Here is a 24,763-nt window from a genome sequence, read left to right on the forward strand (position 1 = left end):
CATTTCCGGACACATGTCCACATAACATATTTTCTTTCTTTGTGTGTGAGTAATGTTTCCTGAAAGTTTGGCCATACCTTTTTGTAACACCCTGTATATTACAAGATGACATTATCAAATTTTATTTTTACAATTTCTACATGATATGGTGTACAGGAGCTGTAGTACTAATAAAATTTCTGATGCTCTGTTAACAGGTTAAGTGTGTCAGAAATCAAGACGGACAGAGGTATTTCATCAAAACTGATCATAAACAAATCTAACAGGGAGGACTCTGGTCTGTACATCTGTCAGGCAGGCAATGTCTTTGGTCACAGTGAGCTGTTAATTCATTTGGCTGTACAAGGTAGGACAGTGTGCACATGTTTTACTAATATTTGGAGGATGTATTTTGTTTGGAAATAGTATTACTTGCTTAGGAATGTTCTTTGTTCATTATTCTATGATAGTTGACTGCATTGTGTTGTATTTTATTATATGGGTTTAGCGTGGTAGGGTTGCCGAATCCAATGATGCACGCTACACCACGTGTAATAAACACCATTTTTATTTCTCGTAAGCACACATATACAGTTGTTTACATTCTGAATTCTCGGTACACGTCCGTACACTTTCACGCGCGACCACAGACTGGGGCAAAGAGCTTGCCAAAAACAAAGATATTACACGCGACTTGGTCGATAGTCGCCACATTAGCCCCCCCCCCTAGAGTGTGGAGCACAAACATAAATATTGGGGCATACATGTAAAGGGAACACCCAGGGGGGAGGGAGAGGGTGTTTAATCAGAAAACATACCTTACATTACATTACATTAGTAATTGAAGTCTTCGAGCCAGCGAGAGGGGCGGTTGGTCCTGCCTGACCAGGTGAATCCTCGTACAGCAGTTGAGGGATCTGGGGAGGGGATGGTGGGTTGTGAGGGGCCAGGATAGCGGATCTGAATGCCTGTGGCGGTACGTAGGACTTTGACCGTTGATGGGTCAGTACCAACAGGCAAGGGGACAGACTGGAGGAGATGAATGTGAGTTAAGTTGTCACTGGGGAAGCTGGCTTGTTCATAGAAGATGTACACATTACCCGGCTGCATAACAAAAAACACATTAGAGCTGCAAATAAGATCTGTGTTGACATTCACTACCACTTCCTCATACGGGTTGACAGAATCTCCACACGAGTCGTCATCGGTGACATCACACGCTCTGAGGCTGGTCACTGATACATCACTGAATCCTAACAGGGGAGAGGCGAGGGGCTGCCTGTAGGAGGGTAAGTCATCACACGCATCACTCTGCATAGGAATGTCACACGCACCTGTAGCACTGTCACACGACTGGGAGTGGGGAACGTCACATGTGTGGGAATGGGCGTCGCTCATCCATGGACTGTCGGTAGATGCCTCATGCGAGGTGGGTGCAGCAGGGGATGGGGTCTGACTGGGTGGGGTATCGTGCCCAACTGCGACACTGTTTTATCACCCCGGGCCAAACAAAACGTTCAGATACCAAACGTGCGGAGGCGCGAATGCCAGGGTGTGCCAAGTCGTGGATACTATTAAATATGTCCCGGCAGAGAGGTGCAGGAATCACCGGGCGTATGCGTCCTGTTGAAATGTCGCACCAGATGGGTGATGAAAACCCAGGAAGTGTCCGTAACTCTAGTTTGAGTCCTGTTTTGATATCGGAATGCAATGCTGCGAGTTCAGTATCCTCTGTCTGCAATTTAGGGAGCTCACTGAGGTCCAGTTGTGAAGATAAAACTGACACCCGCGACAGAAAATCAGCGACGACATTGTCTGCGCCTCTGACGTAACGTATGTCATTCATAAACTGACATATAAGGTCCATATGCCTAAAACGTCTCGGGGATGAGTCCTTACCTGGGTTACGGAAAGCGTAAACCAATGGCTCGTGGTCGGTAAATACCACGAGATGGCGACCTTCGATATCGTCTTGGAAATATTTGATAGCAGCGTAAATAGCAAACAGTTCCCGGTCGAAGGTCGACCATTCACGTTGGGAAGCGGTCAGTTTGTGGGAGAAAAATCTGAGCGGCTGTACAACAGAACCCACGGATTGCTGAAGTACTGCCCCCACTGCTGTATCACTTGCGTCTGTAGTAAGCGAGATGGGAGCATCAGGAATGGGGTGAGCAAGCGTAACAGCTGTCTGTAAGGCTGACTCTAGATTATCAAATGCGCGACACATATCTGGAGTCCACGTGACCGCCCGAGACCCTGATGTGTTTTTTCCCGCGAGGGCATCCGTCAGTGGGGCTTGTATGTCGGCGGCGCGGGGAATATGTTTACGGTAGTAATTTACCGTTCCAAGGAAGCGGCGGAGGCCCTGAAAATCTTTGGGCAAAGGCACCGTACTAATGGCCTCCACCCGTTCAGTTAGGGGGCGGATGCCGTCGCCAGAAACTCTGTGGCCCAGAAAAGTGACACTGGTGCGGCGGAGTTGTGACTTAGTATTGTTCACTGCGATACCGTTTGCTTTTAATAGTTGGAACACTGTATTTAAATGTTGTTCATGTTCCTCGAGGGAGGAAGAAAAAATTAACAAGTCGTCCAGGTACGCATATGCAAAGTCCAGTTTTCCAACCAGCGAGTCGATGAACCGTTGCCACGTCTGTGCAGCATTTTTAAGGCTGAATGGCATAAACAAATACTCGAACAACCCGAACGGGGTGATGATAGCGGTCTTTTCAACGTCCTCAGGTGCCATTGGCAGTTGGTGGTACGCCTTATGACAATCGACTACACTGAAAATTTGTGCCCCATGCAGCTGGGAAGCAAAGTCTTGAATATTTGGGACGGGATAATTATCTAAAATTGTTCTGGCGTTAAGCGCCCGATAGTCACCGCAGAGGCGGAAAGTGTCATCTTTCTTGGGCACCAAATGAATGGGTGACGACCAACAACTAGAAGAAGGGTGGATAGTCTTATTATCTAAAAGTTCCTGAACAATAGCTTTAGCGTGTTTAAGTTTTTCCGGATTTAAACGCCTAGCCTTTGCACGTACCGGTGGGCCTTCTGTGGTATTTATTCTGTGGACAGTACCGTTATTGATCGCGAACACCGATGGGGATGCTGGACCAGCACCCGTTGCACTGTGACTAACCTGTAATGCACACGTGTGTGTGTCCAAGGCCGGCAGTTCAGCAGCAGTGGCGGTGATCCACTGGTAGTCCTTGTCGAAGAGCTCGGTGGGGTACCTGGTAGCGTCGCGGGTACAGCTTCCGTCCGGCAGTAGAAATGTCACGCGGCGTCGGCTGCAGGTGCGAGGAAGTGGTGCGGGGGTTGGGGGCGTGGCCGTGTGCGACAGCTGGGCGGTCTGCTTACGCGCGTCCGTGAGCTTGGCTTGCACGGCGGCGATGCGTAAGCGGAGGGCCCCATTGCTGTCCCGAAGTTCGTCGTTGTGTGATCTAAGAGAAAGCACTGCAACAGCAGTTTCCGCTAGCTCACACAGCAGAATGGCGCTTTCGGATGAGAGGGGTAAGATATCTGAACCGGTGGTACGGTCTCCCGAGTTAAAGGTTAGTGTACCTCGTTGTAGGTTGGGTGACAGTGCGTGGGCTAAGAGAAAATCTACCCCAAGCACGGGTTCATCCACATCCGCGATAACGAAAGTCCACTGTAAGGGCGTATTAATGTCCTGCAGTTTAAGGCTTAAATTCGTTATTCCATGAGAGCGGATCAGGGAATTATTGGCGGCTCGAAGCGGGGGGCAAGGCTGAAGCTCGAATTTAATACCTGCGGACAAAGGTATCACACTAACCTCGGCCCCCGTGTCGACTAGAAATGAAAGGCAAGACACTGCATCTTTCACGTACAAGCGTCCTGGCGCGTGAGGAGAAGAAGTATTTACTGATAGGCGTCTGTGCGGTGCAACGCGGCCCGTAGCGCCTGAATTGGGTCGCATTATTAGTTTGGGAACGCGCATGGAGAACGACATTTCTTAGCCGCGTCGCCAAAGCGAGAGTGGAAATAACACCAAGCGGGGCGGCGCGTGGCATCGCCCGTCGCGCTGGTTGAGGTCGAAGCGGCAGTGGAGGGGGACTTGTTTGTAGTTCCCTCCAATGGCGACGCTGCAGTAGTGCTGGTAGGAGAGGAGTTACTGCGGCGGTTGCCAGGCGGCGTTGGCTCCGCGCGCATGCGTGGAGCGAGTCGTGTGCACTCTGTACTGCAGGATGGGAACTGCCACGCAGGTGTGCCAACCCCTGAGGCCTGAGGGCACCCTGGGGGGGTATGCGTGGGGGGGGGGGGGGGGGGCAGAATGTTGTAAACCTGGTCTGCGATCTTCAGTTTGGCATCTAGTGGGGCCGAAGTTACATGTAGAAGGTGAAGTTGAACTTGCGGGGGAAGTTTCAGCAACCAGATGGTCCAAAGTGTAATGTCCGGCATGTGATGCGTGTCAATCATAGCGCGGAGATGACGCCAGAGTTGCGACGGGGACCTGGATCCCAGCGATTCCTGACTGATGAGGCGGATAGCTTCCTCTGTCGATGTGGATAGTCGCTCGAGGATGGTGCGTCGGGCGAACGCATATTTGTCCGTAGCGGGGGGCGAAACCACAATGTCGCAGATCAGATCCAGTTCGTCATGGAGGTGACACAGTAAGCATAGGAACTTCGAATTGTCATCGGCGACGCCGTGTAGCTGCAGGACGTGGTCGACCAAGGCAAACCATGTGCGTGGGTCATCCTTGCGAAGGGGTGGTAGCTTCGGCCAACGGGTGGGAAAGTCTTGACATAAATGTTTATCAGAAACTGTCTCTGTCTCTCCCTGTCCATAGTTCTGCAACGTAATTGTCTCGGGTGCAGTAGCGGTGCAGCAGCTTCCGCCACTGTCAGTGGCACGCGGCACGGTAGGCGCGGCTGGCTCGACCTTGGTCGAGAAATCAACGAATCGAGCGGTCGACGGAGTAACGCCGACGGGCGTAGAATGGACCGGCGCGGTAGAATCGACCGTAGTCGACCGATGTGCGGCGAACGACGGAATACAGTTTCCGGGCCCCTCCCCTACAGGTGCATTAAAATAGTTAAAATCACCTAATGTTTGTGGAACACACACGGCAGGAACGGCGTGTGGCGTCGGAAACACTCGTAAAGCGGACGCTGGTGGTGTAGGGGGGGTTGGTGCAAAATCCGGAGTTCCGGCAGAAATATGAACTCTCCTGTCTTGAGCGTCCGGCTCGATTTGTACAGTCACTGATTCGGGTGGAAAATTCACACTTGCGCTTGGGAAACCTGTAAACATAGTCACTGGGGTTTGAGCACATTGCGTCGGCTGTTGAGCACTCGGAACACGTGGCTGTGGAATTGTATAAACACTGTCCTGTTGAGTATAGCTAGTCGATGTGTCCGGAAACTGCGTAGAACTATTGCGGACGCCCGGTGGATAATTGTAAAACCATGGCGAAGTGTCCGTTGGAACACTTAGTTGGCACGTGTTCGGTGTAGCAGGCGGCAAGCGATCCATTGTGTACTGCTCGATGGTATAAGATTTCGTTGTAGCACTCGCGAACAAAATTCGGGGTCACCAGTATGGGTTTAGTGTGGTAGGGTTGCCGAATCCAATGATGCACACTACACCACGTGTAATAAACACCATTTTTATTTCTCGTAAGCACACATATACAGTTGTTTACATTCTGAATTCTCGGTACACGTCCGTACACTTTCACGCGCGACCACAGACTGGGGCAAAGAGCTTGCCAAAAACAAAGATATTACACGCGACTTGGTCGATAGTCGCCACAATTATATATCTCTGTCATCAAGGGAATGATGTACAATTTTTAGAGTGCTAAATATAGAACATGAAATAATTATACACTAAGTCTTATACTAAAGTTGTAGGCAAGGGGTAAATAAATTTAAATTGGCAGTCTACAATATGATAATACGACAAAAAGGACAGATTGATACTCTCTGCAAAGACAACACATTCACTTGCAGACAGGCACAGAGGAAAGACCATTACATATTGAGATTTCAGCCAAACCCTTCTTCAGAGAAGAAGATGCGCGCACACGCGCGCGCGCGCGCTCGCGCACACACACACACACACACACACACACACACACACACACACACACACACACACACACACACACAAAGAGCAAGCACACCTCACACACACATGACCACTATCTCTAGCCAGAATGTAAATGGTGAATCACATGAAAGCAGAAATCTATAGTGTGGTGGACAAGGGGGAGGAATAGCAAGGTATTGCTGGGTCAAGAGAAGAGCGCTGCCTGCCAGAATGTGTGGGGACTAAATGGCAGCAGGACAAGGCTGCCAAGTGCAGCACTGGGAGGCTGTGGGGGAGGGAGGAAGGGGGCAGGTGATTGCAAAAAGAGAGGAGCAGAGAAGGGGAAAAGACTGGTGGGTGTACTGTCAGAGAGCAGGGAATGCAATGAGGCTTAGGGGACATGAAATGGGAGGAGGTGAATGGACAAAGGGGGTAGATACTGTTGGATGAAGGGTGTGGGGGCAATAGGTTACCATAGGTTGAGGCCAGGACTATTTCAGGAGTGGAGAATGTGTTGTAAAGATAACTCCCATCTGTGAAGTTCAGAAAAGCTGAGGATGGAAGAGAGGATCCAGGTGGCCCAAGTTGTGAAGCAGCCATAGAAATCAAGCGTGTTATGTTCAGCCAGATGTTGTGCCACAAAGTGGTTCACTTTGTGCTTGGCCACTGTTTGGTGGTGGCCATTCATCCTCAAGAACAGCTGGTTGGTAGTCATATCAATGTAAAAAGCTGTGTGGTGATTACATCAGAGCTGGCAAATGACATGTCAGCTTTCACAGGTGGCCTGGCCTCTGATGGGTTAGGATAAGCCTGTGACAGGACTGGAATAGGAAATGCTGAGTGTGTGGATTGAGCAGGCAAGGGGATGGGATGGGATTGGGAGTGGCAAAGGGATGTACTAGGATGTTGTGAAAGTTGGGTGGGTGATAGAGTGCCACTTTAGGAGAGGTGGGAAGAATCATGGGTAAGATGTCCCTCATTTCAGGGTGTGATGATTCAGTTGTTGCAATCCAGGGCGGTATTGAGTGATGAAGGTGGTGTTCCTTTGTATATGGTTCTCGGAGGTGGTGGGAGGATTGGGAATGGTGGGAGGACTGGCGGTGTGTCAGGATGACTACTTCACAACCCAGCCCATTCAGATTCTCCCCTCCTCCACCAGATTTTCTGAGCTGTACAGGTGGCAGTTACCCTTAATACACATTCTCTCCTCCCAAAATTATCCCAGCCTTCTGTCCGATCACTTTCTCCCATTTCACATCCTGTCACCCTCATTGAGCACTGTTCTCTGCCAACATTCCCTCCAGACATTTCTCCTTGTCTGATCCTCTCCATTTCCACTCCCCTTTTCACTTTTCACCCCTCACTTCATCCCCCAACCCCTGCGATGCTGCACCTGGAAGGACAAGTTTTGCTATCATCGAATCCCTGAATGCTCTGCCAAACACAGCTCTGCTCTCACTCCAGCCATACCAGCTATTCCTCTCCCTTCCCCACTCCACTCTGGACTGCTGCTTTCATTTGAGGCGATAGTTGCATTCTGGCTGGTGCAGCTGGAGACAGTGGTCATATGTGTGTGAGATGTACTTGCCTGCATGAATGTTTGTGTTTTATCTTTTCTGAAGAAGGCTTTGACCAAAAGCTCAATGTGCATAAGTCTTTTCGCTGTGTCTATCTGAAACTTATGATGAGTAGTGATCTATTTTTTTTTCATTATATTGTTTATATCTCAACCTGGACTTTCCCTTATATCTACTTCACATATTTATTACATCATAGTTCATGTTCTACTGCTTCAGACTGATTAATAATACAAGAAGTATGTAATACATAAGAATTCCCATGTAAAATTTTTTGAAGAGGATTAAACAATTTTTTGTCAAAATATATTTTTAATATGTGTTGAGATCGTTCCACTTGCAATTTGTAGTGAGTTTGGTAGCTTGTTAAACCAAGTCAGAACAGTGATAAGTGAGCTTCAGTCTATCATTTTTAATTTTGCCATGGTGTTGCACTCATGCACATCACAATATATATTTGCTTTATTTTGTGGCTGCATAAATTTGAATGTATTTTAAAAGGTTTAAAGAATACATTGTTATGTATTCATGTTGCACAAGCCCTTCACACCAAGATTCTCTATGGCCTACTCTATGTATAATCCATATTGTCTTTTTCTGTCTAGTATTATTGTATGTATGTGTATGTCTGCTGCACATCTCCAAAATTCAGTCTCATACGTAAGAAAGGAATAATTTTTGCCTTGAAGCTCTTCAACCATATACATACCAACAGATTTACAGGTACCATATTTTCAGAATTCTGCGTACACTATTTACACTGGTGTAGTAGGAATTACCTGTTTTGAATGTCAATCACTAATTTGTACTGAAGTTCACTTTCTGGGCAGGATCAATGAAGTATTTAATTGTTTCTGTTACACTAGTCATTGCAGAAACTTCTATCTCTGTCTATTTTTTGCCATAGAAAAAGAGTGCGGTGGCATCTGCATATGCAGAAGGAATACCATGTTATTAATGTATATAAGGAAGAGAAAATGATCAAGAATGTAACCCAGAGGCATACTAGTAGATTGAAAATTTATCACTTTCTCATATATTGCATATGTAATTTTTGAAATTTACTTATGATTCATTGGATATGTGTCTAAAAGATGCTGAAATGGATCTGTAATGTTATAATGTCAGTTTTCTTAGAAGTAACCTGTTGGTTATTGAGTCAGACCCTTCTGTCAGGTCTAAAAAATATACCTTCAGTGTATCTTCTGGTCAAGCAGACAACCTACTTCATGAAAGAACTATGTAACTGCCGTGGTCCAGCTTAACTCTTCTTCTTCTCTTTTTTATCAGTACTCAATAAATGAGAGGTAACAAAGAAGGATGTAAGATGTCAGTGACATACCCTTGTGCCATCAGAGCTCATTCCAGTGCTGTCAGTGAAGACCTGAAGTCATACCCAGTAGCTCTTCAGATCGTGCTGCTAGGAAAAACACTGCTTTGTCTCTTCTAAACACTGGAAGAGTGGGACCTCTCCACAGGTTGCCATCATACTTCCTGAGAATGGTCGTCTAGTGTACTACAGAACCATGATTTATTGCTGAACACAATACAGTGCCTTCCCTACAGTGCCTTCCCTCAATGGTTCATGCTTCCTGGCTATGGCGCCACTCCAAGCGCAGTTGTTTGTGTTACACAACAGCAACATAGGCATGGAACAGTAATTCACTAGTTTGGCTGCTGCCATGCTCTGATCAATGGTGCAGGATGACACAGAATGTTGAAAGGATTCCATTATTTACTTTTGGATAGTAGGCATGAGTGAGAAGGCATTATGACATGGTTTGTGCACAATACGGCAATCCTCCTGTGTGGTGGTTAGACAGGGTTGACCAGAACATTGACAATGAGTGTGCTTGCTCTCACATTCCCATGCAATCCAAAAGTGTGCCACTGCCAGATCTGAGTGCCCCACAAATACGAATATTGCATGTTTCAAGTGGTTAGCCAAGTGGAAATTCACATGAGTCCCCTTTCAAACTCTACCAGATGCTAATAATGCTGTATGACGTGAGCATGCAGCAACTCTGTGGCCTTCACGTGATCATTCAACATGTGATGCTGTTCATGCCCTTATATACCCTACCAGGTATTGTAACAACACTAACAAGAATAACACTAATGCACTCTTGTGGCTATTCTGTATGTCAAAGAGAATTGCATCTCTAATCATCAACACACCTGATGATGGTGTGTATATGATGAAGCTATATTGACATTCAACCTTGTCTTATGGGTGTTTCACTTCTTTTCCTTTTCTTTTTTTTTTCCCAGGCAATGCATATGGAACTTAATTTCTTGAATAACTGCTTGGTATTACGATTATACCGTATTTAACTTTCCATCTGCTATATCAGTACACTCAGTGTCTGTCTTAACATGTTCCTATACTTCAATATTATGAAACGGATAGTTGCTACTCACCATATAATGGAGATGCTGAGTTGCAGAAAGACACAATGAAAAGACTGTTGGAAAGTAAGCTTTCGGCCAACAAGGTTGCATCAAAAATAGACAACACACACATGCGAACGCAACTCTCACACACATGACCACAGTCTCTGGCAGCTGGAGCCATACTCGATTCATCACTAGCTGCCAGAGACTGTGGTCATTTGTGTGTGTGTGTGTGTGTGTGTGTGTGTGTGTGTGTGTGTGTGTGTGTGTGTGCTGTCTATTTTTGACAAAGGCCTTGTTGGCCAAAGGCTAATTTTCCAACTGTTTTTTTCCATTATTTCATGTAGCTATATTTGTTATTTTTAAGAAATGTTGAACTGTTCTTATTTTTCAGAACCACCTGATCCTCCACTTGATATTGAAGTGACTGAAATTAATAGTAGGTCAGCTCATTTGTCATGGCACAAACCATTTGATGGTCATAGTCCATTGACAGGATATCTAATACAGTACAAACGAGGTATCAGCCTTGCTAATGATTGGCAGCATGCAGATGTTGTCAACATCTCTATTCCCACAGGTCTGGGTAACTTAAGAACAAAAAAGTGAGTAACTACATTGCAACTTTTGCCCTTTGTATCATTGCTAGTTTCAGAAACAAATGTAGCATATTTCTACTCTTTATTGTCATTTGGAATAATTTTCTGAGGTTAAACATCGCTTAGAAAATTGTACTGATTGGACAAAAACAAGCAATGAGAGTTACATTGGTGTTAACTTATATAGTAAGTGTCTCAGGGCAGACTAATGTAATCTTGACTTTGTGCCTCTTTGAGTTTGGTAGTGAATTACATGACAACTATTTTTTGGAAGTTTCTCACACATATTTTACTTACCCTAAGTTGTATGGATTGTCAAGTGGTATTACAGTTTTGTTAGTGGTGAGTGTAATAAGACATCCTGTGAAACATTACTGAATGCCTTCTCTGAAAACTACCTAGAACAGATAGTTCAGAACCTCACTCATGATGGAATTATTTTGGATTTAATGGCAACAAATAGACCTGACCTCTTTGAGGATGTCCACATTGACACTGGTATTAGTAACCATGATGCGGTTATGGCAATAATGATAACCAAAGTATAAAAGACAACTAAAACAAGCAGAAAGATGTATGTGTTCAGTAAACTAAATAAAAAATCAGTATTGTCATTTCTCAGTGAGGAACTTGAAACTTTCAGCACAGTGCAGGAGCATGTAGAGGAGTTATGGCTCAAATTTAAAAGAATAGTTAACCATGCACTGGCTAGATATGTACCTGGTAGAACAGTTTACAATGGGAGGGACCCACTTTGGTATACAGTCACTGTAGAGAAATGTCTAAAGAAACTGAGATTACTGCATAATAGGTGTAAAACAAAATGTAGGGCTATAAATCGAGAGATGCTGAATGAAACGCATATGGCTGTCAAGAGAGCAATGTGTGATTCCATCAATGACTACCATAGCAGAATGTTGTCAAATTATATTTCCAAAACCCAAAGAAATTCTGGTCATATGTAAAGACTGTTAGTGATGCCAAAGTTAGCATCCAGTCCCTAGTGAGTGGACAGGAACTGAAATTGAGGGTAGCAAAGCAAAAGCTGAAGTGCATAGCTCCATTTTCAAATGTTCCTTTACAAAGGAAAACCCAGGAGAATTGCCCCAATTTAATCCTCATAGCACTGAAAAGATGAATGAAACACGTATTAGTATCAGTGGTGTTGAGAAACAGCTGAAATTGTTAAAGCTGAACAAAGCTACAGGGGCCACTAGAATCCCTGAATCTGCAGCTGAGTTAGTCCCTCTTGTAAATACAATCTGTTGTATTCCTCAAACAAAAAACAGTGCCCAATTCTTAGAAAAAACACAGGTCACACCCATCTGCAAGAAGGATAGTATCAGAAACCCACAAAATACCATCCAGTATCCTTGACACCAGTTTATTTTAGAATCTTAGAACATATTCTGAGCTCAAACATAATGAAGTATCTTAATGACCTGCTCAATGTCAACCAGCACAAATTCCAACCTGTACTTTTCTCATATGATGTACTGAAAGCTTTGGATCAAGGAAGTCAGATAGATGCAGCATTGCTTGATTTCCAAAAAGGATTTGATTCATTACCACATCTATGCTTATTGTAAAAAGTATGATCATATGGGGTATCACATGAAATTTGTGATGGGACTGAGGACATTTTGGTGGGAGGATGCAGCAGGTTGTCTTGGATGGAGAGTCATCATCAGATGTAGAAGTAACTTCAGGTGTCTCCCAGGAAAAAGTGTTGTGACCCTTCTGTTCATGTTTTATATTAATGACCTTGCAGACAATATTAATAATAACATCAGACTTTTTGCAGATGATGCATTTATCTATAATGAAGTACTATCTGAAAGAAGCTGCATAAATATTCAGTCAGATCGCCATAAGATTTGAAAGTGGTGCAAAAATTGGGAACTTGCATTAAATGTGCAGAAATGTAAAATTGTGCACTTCACAAAATGAAGAAACGTAGTATCCTATGACTATAATAGCAATGAGTCACTGTCAGAATTCACCAACTCATACAAGTACCTGGCTGTAACACTTTGTAGAGAGATGGTATGATTATGTTGGCTCAGTCATGGATAAAGTGGGTAGCAGACTTTGGTTTCTTGATAGAATATTGGGGAAAAGCAGTGAGTCTACAAAGGAAATTGTTTGCAGATCACTTATGCAACCCATCTTAGAATATTGCTTAAGCGTGTGGGACCTATTCTAAATAGAACTAACAGGGGACATTGAACGAATATAGAGAAAGGCAACATGAATGCTCAAATTTTTGTTCAAGCCATGGGAGAATGTCATGGAGATGTAGAAAGAACTGAACTGGCAGACTCAAAGATAGATGTAAATATTCAAAGAAAGCCTACTGACAAAATTTTAATAACTGGCCTTAAATGATAACTCCAGGAATATACTACAACTTCTTATGTATCACTCCTTTAGGGATTGTGAGAAGATTTAGTTAACCGCAGCATGCACAGAGGCAATTAAAAAGTCATTCTTTCCATGTTCCATAAGTGAATGGAATGGGAAAAAGCTCTTGAAGTTGCTACAATGGTACGTATCCTCCACTGTGCACTTCACAATGGTTTGCTGAGTATAGAGGTGGAGGAAGTCTGCAGTGGGATGCCAATCCAAGTAGATTTGGAATGCAGTAGTCATTATACTGAGTACAAGATGGTGAAGATAGATTGTGTAAATGAGGAAGCAGACTAAAAGATTTATCAGTGGAAATCATAAAGTGATTGCATTCAAGAAGCAGGCTTATGTACAAGTAATAAGTGTGAAATAGACTAGCAAAGGAAGAGTGTGTGTGTAGACTGAAACACTACAGTTACTCCACAAACTTTAATTGTGATGAAATTCAGTCATTGATAGTGCTGTTTATCATTTTATGAGCCAGATTCCATTTACTATCTATGTTATTGTTCAAAGATGAGTAACGTGTGTAGGTCATAACCCTCATTAATAGCTTGAAGAATTACAAACACAGTTCATTATAAACAACACAACTCAGTTGTTTGTTTGTGAACATGTTTATTACATTTATAGAATCACCTGAAATAAATGTGGACAAATTTGACTCATAGCTGAACTAATCCATTTGCGTACATATTTAGAAATATATTACTTGTTTTCTTTTCAGCCATATCCTTCTGATATGATAACTCTCAGCAACTTGCACACTGATTTAGTACTCAAAAGCATTCAAATGCTCCACAAATTAAAATCCAGAGAATTTGGAGGCAGTGGAAACTGTCCACCTCTTCCTATATTCATCTGTCACAGGATCTGTTATTTATAAAAGAACAGGCATTCATGAAAGCATATCTTCTGGCAGATCAGGTATAGTATTCTGTAAGACAGTATTGCAAGATCATCTGTTGAGCCTATGTGGAAGAACATGAGACCCTGCCAAATAGTCACCAGCAAGGTTAGCCAAAAGGTTGACTGAATATCTGTTGATAATGCTTTGCTTCAACATTTGTGGAGGATTCACTTCAGACCATACATGCTAAATGCAGAAATTTACAATCTGATCATGCTGAAATGCCATCTCATCCATGAACAGCACAGTTACACATTGTTGAATAAACAATACGCACAAGTGTATCCAAGCAGGAAAATCAACTGCTGATAGTGCCTACATATGCTGTAAATAGTATGGACACAGCAGGTTATCATATAACAACCTCCAGACAGTCATGTGGCTACTTGTTGCACAGACATTAGGACCAGAATATGAAGAATTGCTTCCTCCATGCACTTATTGGGGCAATTACATTCTGTAATTAACCCTCTAAAAAGTATTTTAAGCAGTATGGCCATAATCTTATGCAAATCCATATATCAAAAGGCCATTTCCCAAGTCAGGATTTGTGTATACTACCATTGCACTGTATGCATATACATCTACATCTACGCACCTACTCTGCAAACTACTGTAAACTGCATTGCGCCATGTACCGGGGTTACATCCCATTACATTTGCATACGACTACTTAAATGCCTCTTTGTATGTGTGGTACTTTGTCTAATATTGTCTTCATGGCCCCTAGGGGAACTATACAAAGAATGCTATTGTATATTCCTAGATTCCACACATAATACTGGTTCTTAAGCTTTGTAATTAGGCTTCCATGAAATAATTGTCCTGTATATTAAAAAAACTGCCAGTTTTGGTTTTTCATCATTTCTGTGACCCTGTTCCATGGATAAAACAAATAATTCATGATTTGTGCTGCCCTTCGTTGAGCCCACTCAACATACCCACATAGAATTATTTGGTATGGGGTCCCAAACACTTCAGCAATATTCCAGAATGGATCACATGAGGTTTCATAAGCAGTCTCCTCTGTAGAGTGATTTCCTTTTCACAGGATCCTACCAATGAACTGAATTCTGTCACCTACCTTATCTATAAATAAGCTTTTGAAGTCATTCCATTTCCTATTCTTACAAACTGTTACATCAAGGTATTTGCATTAGTTGACTAGTTCCAATTGTAAGATTGATATTGTAGTTACAGGATACTATATTTTCTCATTTTGTGAAGTGCAAAGTTTTACAGTTTTGAATATTTAAAGCAAGTTGCCAATCTGTCTGTGACTTTGAAATCTTACCAAGTTCTGACTGAATAAAAAAGTAAAGCAGTGCTCACAGATTAGAACGTAGGCCTGTTCTGACTGGCCAACTATTGCCTACAAGGCAGTATGAGGAGCAATATATGATCATTGGACATGTGATCAGCATGCCGCCAATCCCTCCAGCCATTATTGCCAGTAGATGAATCCTAGTAACACTGCTGTTTCTTTATTCAAGCAGCTCCTCATTTTGCCTCTTAGAGGTTGAGTGGACCCTGTACCAGACCTCTCCACAACAGAAAAAAATCTGAGGCAGTGCCAGGAATTTAACATGGGTCATTCCACACCAAAGGTAGTGCCGATAACCTTTCAGCTACAGAGGCAGTCTCTGACTGAATATTTTGCATCTTATTTCAGACAGCACTTCATTATAGTTAGTAACATCATTTACAAAAAGTCTGAGGTTACTATTAATATTATCTCTCAGGTCATTAGCAAACAATATGAACAGCAAAGGTCCCAACACACTTCCCTGGCCCATTCCTGAAGGAACTTCTACACTTTTCAATGACTCTCCATCCAAGATAATATGCTGCATCCTCCCTACCAATAAATCCTCAATCCAGTCACAAATGTTGTCTGTACCTCATATGACTGCACTTTCCTTAATAAAAATTGATGTGGCACTGAGTCAAATACTTTTCAGAGGTCAAGAAATATAGCATCTGTCTTATTGACTTGATCCATGAAGTCATGTGAGAAAAGTGCAAGCTGACTTTCCCAAGACTAACTTTTTCAGATTCCGTGTCAACCATTAAGTTAATACACTCTATGGATGAGTTGCACATTCTGTCTCAAATTCATTTAGTAAGTGTAAAAGCATAATGAAGATTGTCATCCACAACACTTATGGCAGATACTTTTAAAGGAGACTTTATGCATCATGAAGAGATAAGCTGTTAAAATCTTAAGAGCATTCTCAACATTTTAGGAAAATATTTAGTCAACATGTAGATTTAAAAGCAAGGAAGTAAATGAGGTCAATGATTGACATCTTGGAAAGAAAGGACTGTGGAAGAAGTTTAAAGGGTGATGTTTTGAAGAACAGGAAATGTGGGTCTAGCAAATACTTGAGTTCACATAGTATATATTAAAACCACTAAAAATTCTTCCATGTCGAATACTTCCCACCTCTTTTAAATCAAACATCTCTCCCTAAAAGTCTTTCCATGAATGAACACTGCTGATAAACTATCTTTATTCAAATACACTAGTGGTCATAAAGGGCATTCACAAATAGGGCAACTGAGGCCCTCCACAAACATGACACTTACATCATATTTCCTTGTACAGGGTATATAAAAAAGAATCATCCAATTTGGCATGTGTCTATTTCTGAAACTAATAAACATATGCAATGAATTTTATTTTTTGATGAATGGGAAACTCAAACAGTTTTTTTTTCTATGCCTTTTCATAGGTTTTCAGAATGCCCCCCATGAGATGCATGGCAGACATCAATGCGGTATTCAAAGTCTTCCCACACAGCAGCAAGCATGTCCTGAGTTACAGCTACCACAGCTGCCTTTATGTGATGCCTAAGTCCATTCATTGTTGTTGCTAATGCAGGCACATGAACAGCCTTTTATAAACCCCCACAAGAAATAATCACTCACAATCAGGTCCGGTGACCTTAGAGGCCAGTAATGTCAGGCTGAATCATTTGGTCCTGTGTGACGAATTCGTCATTCAGTAATACTTTGATTTAAAAATTCTCACACTTCCAGTGTGGCAGTGCCCTATTCTGTTGGTAAATGAAGTTGTTGAAATCAGTCTCCAACTGTGTGAAAAGAAAGTTCACAAGCATATCAAGATATGTGCTACTTGTAACAGTGTTCTTGGCAAAGAAAAATGGACCATACACCTTGTCCCACGAAACTGCACAAAACACCTTAAATTTTGGAGAGACCCTCCCATGTTGTACAACTTCATGTGGTTGTTCTGTACCCCATATTCTCACATTATGACAGTTCACCTTGCCATTTAAATGGAATGGTGCCTCGTCAGTAAACACTAAGCATGGAACAAAACTGTCATCCTCCATCTTGCCAAGAACGATATTACAGAACTCCACACATTTCACAAAGAGAATTTTGTGTGGTTTCATGTGTAAATGTTGACACAATACATGCCAGATGGACATTGGGGGCACGTTGAGCTGTCAAGCTGCATGGCGAACGGATTTCTGTGGACTCCTTATGTAACTATGACAGATGCAATCCACATCTGTGTCAGACAGTGGGGATGGCCAGGCGATTTGACTTTACATAAACAACCTGTTTCTCAGAATTGTTCTTACCATCATCTAATTCTCTGTGCTGTGGGAGGATCCACACCATACCTTGTATGAAAGTGACAATGTACAGTTATCACTGACCCACACTGTGCGAAACATAGAACATAGAACACTTTCTGTTGTCCTGACACCATTTTTACTAGAACTGAGGTGGGCAAACACTGCTGCTACCTATGAGAAACCATGTAAAACTTGAGAGTCTTTCCAACAGTACATTGTTCATGCACATATCTCAAATAACACGATAGTTATGATTTTTTAAATTGGATGATGCTTTTTGATACACTCTGTATTTGGAAAATTTGTCATGGTGCTCTGTCTAAATGACAGAGCAGTATGAGACATGTCTAGCGGTTCTGGTGCTGCAGTCCGGAACCGCGGGACTGCTACGGTCGCAGGTTCGAATCCTGCCTCGGGCATGGATGTGTGTGATGTCCTTAGGTTAGTTAGGTTTAAGTAGTTCTACGTTCTAGGGGACTTATGACCTCAGATGTTGAGTCCCATAGTGCTCAGAGCCATTTGAACCATTTTTTAGTATGACACATGGACATGATAAGTGACTACACCAACTGCCACCAGAAAAACTTTGCATGGGCAAGACAGTGGTTGATGAATTATTAAAGGCTGGTATAGTCAGACTTTTGGACAGTTCATGGACTTCAACCACAAAACTAGTGCCAAAAAAGATGGTAATTTTTGTTTATGTGGTGACTATAGAATTATTAATGCACGTTCCACAGTTGTCAGTGACACAATACCAAATATCCAGGACTTTACCCACATCCTTGCAGGAGAATCTGTCTTCAGTGTTCAGGACTGCACACAAACTTACCACCAGATACCAGTAAGCACAAAAGATGTGCAAAAGCCAGAAATGATAATACCTATTGGATACCTTGAATACCTCTTTATTCCATATGGCCTCAAAAATGCAGTCCAAGTATGGCAACAGTTTTATCTCATCACACCATCATCAGACCACAGCAGTCACCTTCCACAAGTGCTCTGCACTATGGGGGAAAGGGGTATCTGTGGGGACATAATGTTGTATAACTTCATTGACAATCAATCTTGCTTTATGGTGGATTTTCTTTGATATTATTATGCGTAGTCAGTATGCTCTATGGTTCTGACGTGTGTAGACATACCTTATTATTATGTACCATTTGAGCAAAGAACGTACTGTTATCCCATATTGTATCATGTTATATGTCCTCCACACCATATCCTGCCTCATACTCTGCTACCATTTTGGCTGCTTCACACAGTGCCCAAGTAAGAGATGACAATGTTGCTCCATAAATGAACCCTATTCTATTTAACTGCCCTTCTGCTATGCTTATCTCAATGACAGCCTCATGTTTTCCCAGGATAATGACACACACAACTCTCACCTCAAACAAGTTGTTGATGTACTTACAGCAAAAAACCATAATTAATGATAAAAAAAGCCAACTCCGACAACTGAGGTTACTTTTCTCAGTCATTCTGTAGGCATCTGCCCTGTATTACAACAAACTGAACTCATCCACAACCTACCACTTCCACAAGATTACCAGGAATTACATTGATTTCTAGGGATGATCAATTTCTATTGCACCACCACCCACAGGGAGCCACTCTTAGGTTCCATTTGCAATGGCCCTCAAAGAAAAAAACACTAATGGTAAACAGAAGCTGACATGGGCCACCAACATCCAGAAAGTCTTTGACTAGCTCAAAGACTGTCTCACTCTGGCATCGGCTCTGGCACACCCACTTCCCTAAGTGCAGTTAACCACTATGTCATGTGTGAATAATTTTGATACTGGTGCAGTCCTCCAACAGGAAGTGGCACGCCTACAGCATCCACTTAGATTTTTTTCATGAAAACTGTCTCCTTCTCAAAGCAAATGATCTGTCAGTGACTGTGACTCCATTAGGGAAACTGTCAATTTGAGGATGATGTAGAAAGCAGGTGAATAAGTCATCTATACAGGCCACTGACCACTAACAGACTCAGTCAGCAACCCATCAAAAGACTTGTGCCCCAGACGTTTACACCACCAAGATTACACTGCACAATTTAAAACTGACATACATCCCTTTAAAGGTGTGGACAATTTTGTCACCTGTCACCTCTCATGGATCAATGTCATCTCCACACCAGTCAACTATGGCAAATTCACGGAGGCTCAACAACAGGATAAACGGCTCCAAGATCTTCTCAATGGTGCAACTACTAATCTTAAAATCAAACATTTGTTTGGTATGGGGCACACCAAGGCAGATGTTGTGTGATGCGTCACAGAACTGAACTCATTCCTTTGTACCTCAACTGATAATCTTCAATCAGCTGCACAACTTGCTATATACCATTGTTCGACTGATGGGACATTCGTTACAGATTGTTTTCTGTAGCTGGATGTCAAGAAAGATTGCAAGGAGTGGACAAACACATACATAACTTGTCAAAAAATCAAAGTGGAACACTACACACCACCATCCCCCAGACAGTTTAAAACATACAAAGGGCAGTTCCAACATGTGCACCATGTCCTGGTGGGATCCCTCCCTGAATCTCAGGGTTACCGATACATCCTTTCAATCAGCAGCCATGTCATGCAGTGATTAGAAGGCATTCTCATCCAATACATATCAGCAGAATAAACAGCCCAAAGCATCACTGACACTTGGATTTCCCAGTGTGGGTGTCCAGTTCCCATAAACACCACCCAAGGCTGACAGTTTGAATCTGCCCTGTTCAGTGATCTTTGTAACCTCTGCGGCACTTGTCATTACCAAACTATTGCTTATCGCCCACAGAGCAATGGCCTTGTGGAGATATCGCATCACACACTAACAGCTACCCTGGTGTGCCATGATGGTCACTGGACAGAAGCTTTACTGTGGCTGCTTTTGGGTATATGCACCACCTACAAAAGTGTGCCTCCCTCACTGATGTTGTGTATGGCAAGCCGCTTGCCCTTCCTTTCCACCAACTTCATGCTACAGGTGCAACTGGCGGAAAACCACTGAACTTCCCACATCATGACCGGAGTAAAAGAACAAATTGTACAGCTGAAGATATCATCTCCAAAATCTCACAGCCCCCTAAAGTTTTCACCCACAAGCTACTCGCAGACTGCACCCATGTCAAGCTTCACGAAGATATCATTCAGACCATGTTACTGCTCCCTGTACAGATCTGCAAAAGATTCTAAAATTTAGCACACATACATTCACAATCCTACTGAATGGAAGATCCAGCACAGTATCTATCAACTGTCTGAAACCTGTGTGGATGCTTCAGGATGACCCATCCACCAATGGCACAGCAACCTCCACCACCCAAGATGACAACTAGACTAGACAAACTGTGACTGTCAATAATTTCCTAGTACGACTCAACTCCAAAGGCATCCTACCCAATGACCTTGGCATCAAACTGACCAGTATGTTTCTGGTCATCAAATGTCAACATCCTGAACACAATGGTGGGAATGGTTTTATCAACTGGGATTTCATATGTTCCTACGAACTGTCCAGTGGCATGGACATGGCAGCCATGACATTTTGGCTGTTCTCCTATGGTCTCCTCACAATCATTGTCCCCAGAACATCACACCCCTCTGCTACCACAGTCGAGGAACAACTGACATTCCGCTTCAGTCCCATTGTGGCAGGGCATGACGCCTACCTGTATACCTGTAAGATTACCAATTTGATGTTGTGTGATGGGAGCCAGGCCACAATTCCTCCAACACATCCAACACATCTAACCTGGATGCCATCCTGCCCGATGCCCATGACGCATCACCCACCACCACACTGCTGTACAGATGCCATCTTATCGCAACGTTAATGGACCTTCTAATCACCCAAATTAAGGGCATTAGGGAGGTGGGGATGGTTACTATTTTGTGTAATCACACTGACAATAAATCTTGGTTCAAAATGAACTATCTTTGGAGGTGATTGTGTGTAGTAAGTACACCTTATGGTTTACACTCGCACAGACGTGACTTGTTACTATATACCATTTGAGCAAATAAAGATTGTTATTCCATATCATGTCTTGTGTCATCTGCACCTTATCCCACCACACGGACCTTTAACCTCATACTCGGCTCTTATCTTGACTGGTGTCCATGGTTCCCAGGAAAGAGATGACAGTGTTGCTCTGTAAATGAACAATATCTTAGATGTTTTTATGAAACTTTTTACTGCTCATATATTAGTTGATGTGATTAATAAGCTGTTCTCTTAACAACTTTTATTTCTGCATTCACAATTGTTCTTCATCTTTAGTGTAACACATAAAAAATAAATCAAGAATTTTCAGAAGATATTGTTTGCTCTCAGTAAATGATGTTGTTACGTTTCAGTGTTGATTCTAAAAGAATGGCAGTTATAAGGAACTTACATCCAGCAACTACCTACCAGTTCAGAATGCTTGCCATGAATGCTATTGAATCCAGTGCCTTCACAGACCCACTTACTGTAAAAACCCAAGAAGAAGGTAATGTCAAGAAACAGCCTGTTAAATATATGTTACTGACATACATCATATTGCTGAAAGTTCTTAATACTTATGTGATACATAAATACAAAATAATATTTGTTTAATTCTCAAGTGCACTAATTTTCATTTTTAATGATACTTTAGCTCCAGTAGGACCGCCTCAGGATGTACATGCTGAAATTATTAAACCTGATGAACTGCTCATTACCTGGAAGGTATGTTTTCACTTATTTCATTAAATATCCATATCATTGTAAATAATTACTGGTAGAGTATCAATTACAACATTTTAAAGACTACATATTAATTTTCTCACTGTCTGAAACATAATACAGTACAATAATTAACTTTGCACATAAACTGATATGAATAAGTTGTATATTAATTGGCATAATCCGTTTTAGCAGAAGTTGCAATCATTATCAGGCAACTGACATTTGGATAAATGCTTTCATTAGGATATCAGGACACAAATCTGAAGTTTCATACACATTTCATAATACTTATATCCATATTTGCTGAATTTAGAAATATTTGTTTCTTGTTCACAAGGTAGTGTTTATCAAATTTGATGGTTACTATTGTTGATTTCACACGCATCATTCAATGTAGCCTCTGAGTTTGTATCACACATTATGTGCGCAGAAGATACCAACATTGTAATAGACAATGGGAGTGGTCCACTAATAGGAGACTGATGCTGGCATAGCTATATAAATTAAACTCAAATGCCACACGCATGAAAGCTCATCACCTTAGAACAGCTTGACTAACTTTTTTCCCTGTTATAGTCAGGATAAGGTTTGCATGAAAGAAAATTTTTGGAAAATCCACCATAAAAGTCGAAAACTAAAATCAGTTGTGAAAGATCATCACTTGAGAATGGCCTGACCGATTTGCTTGACTCTTTTTTGTTGTGTTCAGAATTGTGGACAGTAACGGCACTTTTGGTGTAAAAAAAAAATTGTGCATTCAGTTTGACAGCTCTGCTTTCACATTTTGTCATAACAAAAATATTCAGTTTGACAGTTATATACATAATATGTAAAGACATACGTAATATATAAAGGGAAATGTTGTTACCGAAAATCTCAAAAAATTCTTGATCAATTTACTACAAATTTTTACACAACATAGGCTATATGTGTTTGTAGCATATATGTGCTATATACATATATATGTAAAATGTAAAGGGGAAGCATTGTTACTGTTGTGGCTGTGCCCTCTTGTAAAGTTTTGTTTTTCCTGGCTGGATGGGGAGAGGATGGTATGATAAGTGTGTGGTCTGTTTCCTCTCACTATAACACAAAATGCACATGTGGTTAAAATACACTTTATTGCAGGAACCAATTGAGTACTTAACTTCAGTGATGTCAAATCTGAAGTTCTGTGGTTAACAGCAATCAAATAACTTTTACTAATTCTTGAATCTTGTCTATGTCTATATCACAATTATATACAATGACTAATGTTCCCTTACAGTTAGCTAAGGTGTGAGGTGGTGACTATCACTGTGGAAGACTGTCCTGCAAAGTCAATATGCACTCATTGCCATAGCAATTGAGTCTTAGGCCAAGCTGCGAATGTCTGTGGTGGAGCTGATTGATTGTCCATTTATGCACTACGCTGTGACATCATCTGTTCAGTGGGGGTGTCCATGTCCTGCTAAGTACAGTGCTTGCACACTAACTGTTTAGTGTGAACAATTCCCCATTGTCCTTGGTGAAGCAGTTGTAACACATCCTTTTGCAACACTGTGGGAATGAGCGCACACGATTGTCCACTGTCAGATTGTAGTAAGATCACACCTTGGTGTACTCAAAGGTTATGCCAATGAGCAAAGTATTGGTGCATTACGGAGTTCTGAATACTGTTCAATGAATGAGCCCAATATGTGTGAATGTAATGCAACAAAATCTTCAGATCAGTGTCCACTTCCATGGCCTTTGGAATTTTTCTCTAATTCAGTGGAAAATATTGGAGCAATTCAAAGTCCTGTGCATCGATCTGGCAACAAGATGCATCAGAGGAATCAAAATCAGAGTCAGTGCCAATCGGAAGGTGAGGAAGGGCATCTGCATTGCCATGCTGTGCCATAGGTCTGTACACAATTTCGTACTAATACTGGGATAGAAGCAAAGCCCAGTGTTAACAACTTTTGAGCAGTATGTGTGGGAACCGGCTTTGACGGATGTAACAAAGACTGCCAAGGTTTGTGATCTGTCACTAAATAGAACTTGTGGCCAAATAGATAGTGATGGAATTTTGTCACACCATACAAAATAGTGAGAGCCTCATTTTCAGTTTGTGAATAAGTGCCCTGAGTTTGAATTAACAACTTTGAGTCAAAAGCAATAGGTCTCTTTTGTCTTGTGCACCAATTTTGTGTGAAAGCACAGCATTGATTCTGTAAGAGGAAGCATCTACTTGCAAGACCACTGGTTTGGCCAGATCGAAATGTACTAAACATCTGTCACTGAGCAAGGCATTTTTGAGTTTCTGAAATGAGTTGTGACACTGTTTGGTCCACACAAAAGGCACATTTTTCTAATGCAAGTGATGCAATGGAGCTGCGATCTGTGAAGCGTTCAGAATGAGACAGATGTAGTACGTCAACTTGCTTAGCACTGACTGCAGTTCAGTTACATTACAAGGAACAGGCAGGTCATGGATTGCAAGCAAATGAGATTGAAGGGGGTGCACACCCTCACTGTTTATCA

General features: G+C 42.3%; 1 protein-coding gene across 1 annotated transcript in view; it reads left to right on the plus strand.

Annotated features, from left to right (window-relative positions):
- Nucleotides 1-24,763, plus strand: part of LOC126456748 (Down syndrome cell adhesion molecule-like protein Dscam2) — a 660,038-nt gene that overhangs the window by 447,700 nt on the left and 187,575 nt on the right. Inside the window, exons 16-19 of the mRNA XM_050092498.1 lie at nt 198-346; nt 10,405-10,615; nt 21,907-22,040; nt 22,188-22,258. Of these exons, the coding sequence (XP_049948455.1) occupies nt 198-346; nt 10,405-10,615; nt 21,907-22,040; nt 22,188-22,258 (565 nt within the window). The remainder of the gene's footprint in view (nt 1-197; nt 347-10,404; nt 10,616-21,906; nt 22,041-22,187; nt 22,259-24,763) is intronic.

The sequence above is a fragment of the Schistocerca serialis genome, chromosome 1 (assembly GCF_023864345.2).
Source record: "Schistocerca serialis cubense isolate TAMUIC-IGC-003099 chromosome 1, iqSchSeri2.2, whole genome shotgun sequence".
In the NCBI taxonomy this organism is placed as follows: Eukaryota; Metazoa; Arthropoda; class Insecta; order Orthoptera; family Acrididae; genus Schistocerca; species Schistocerca serialis.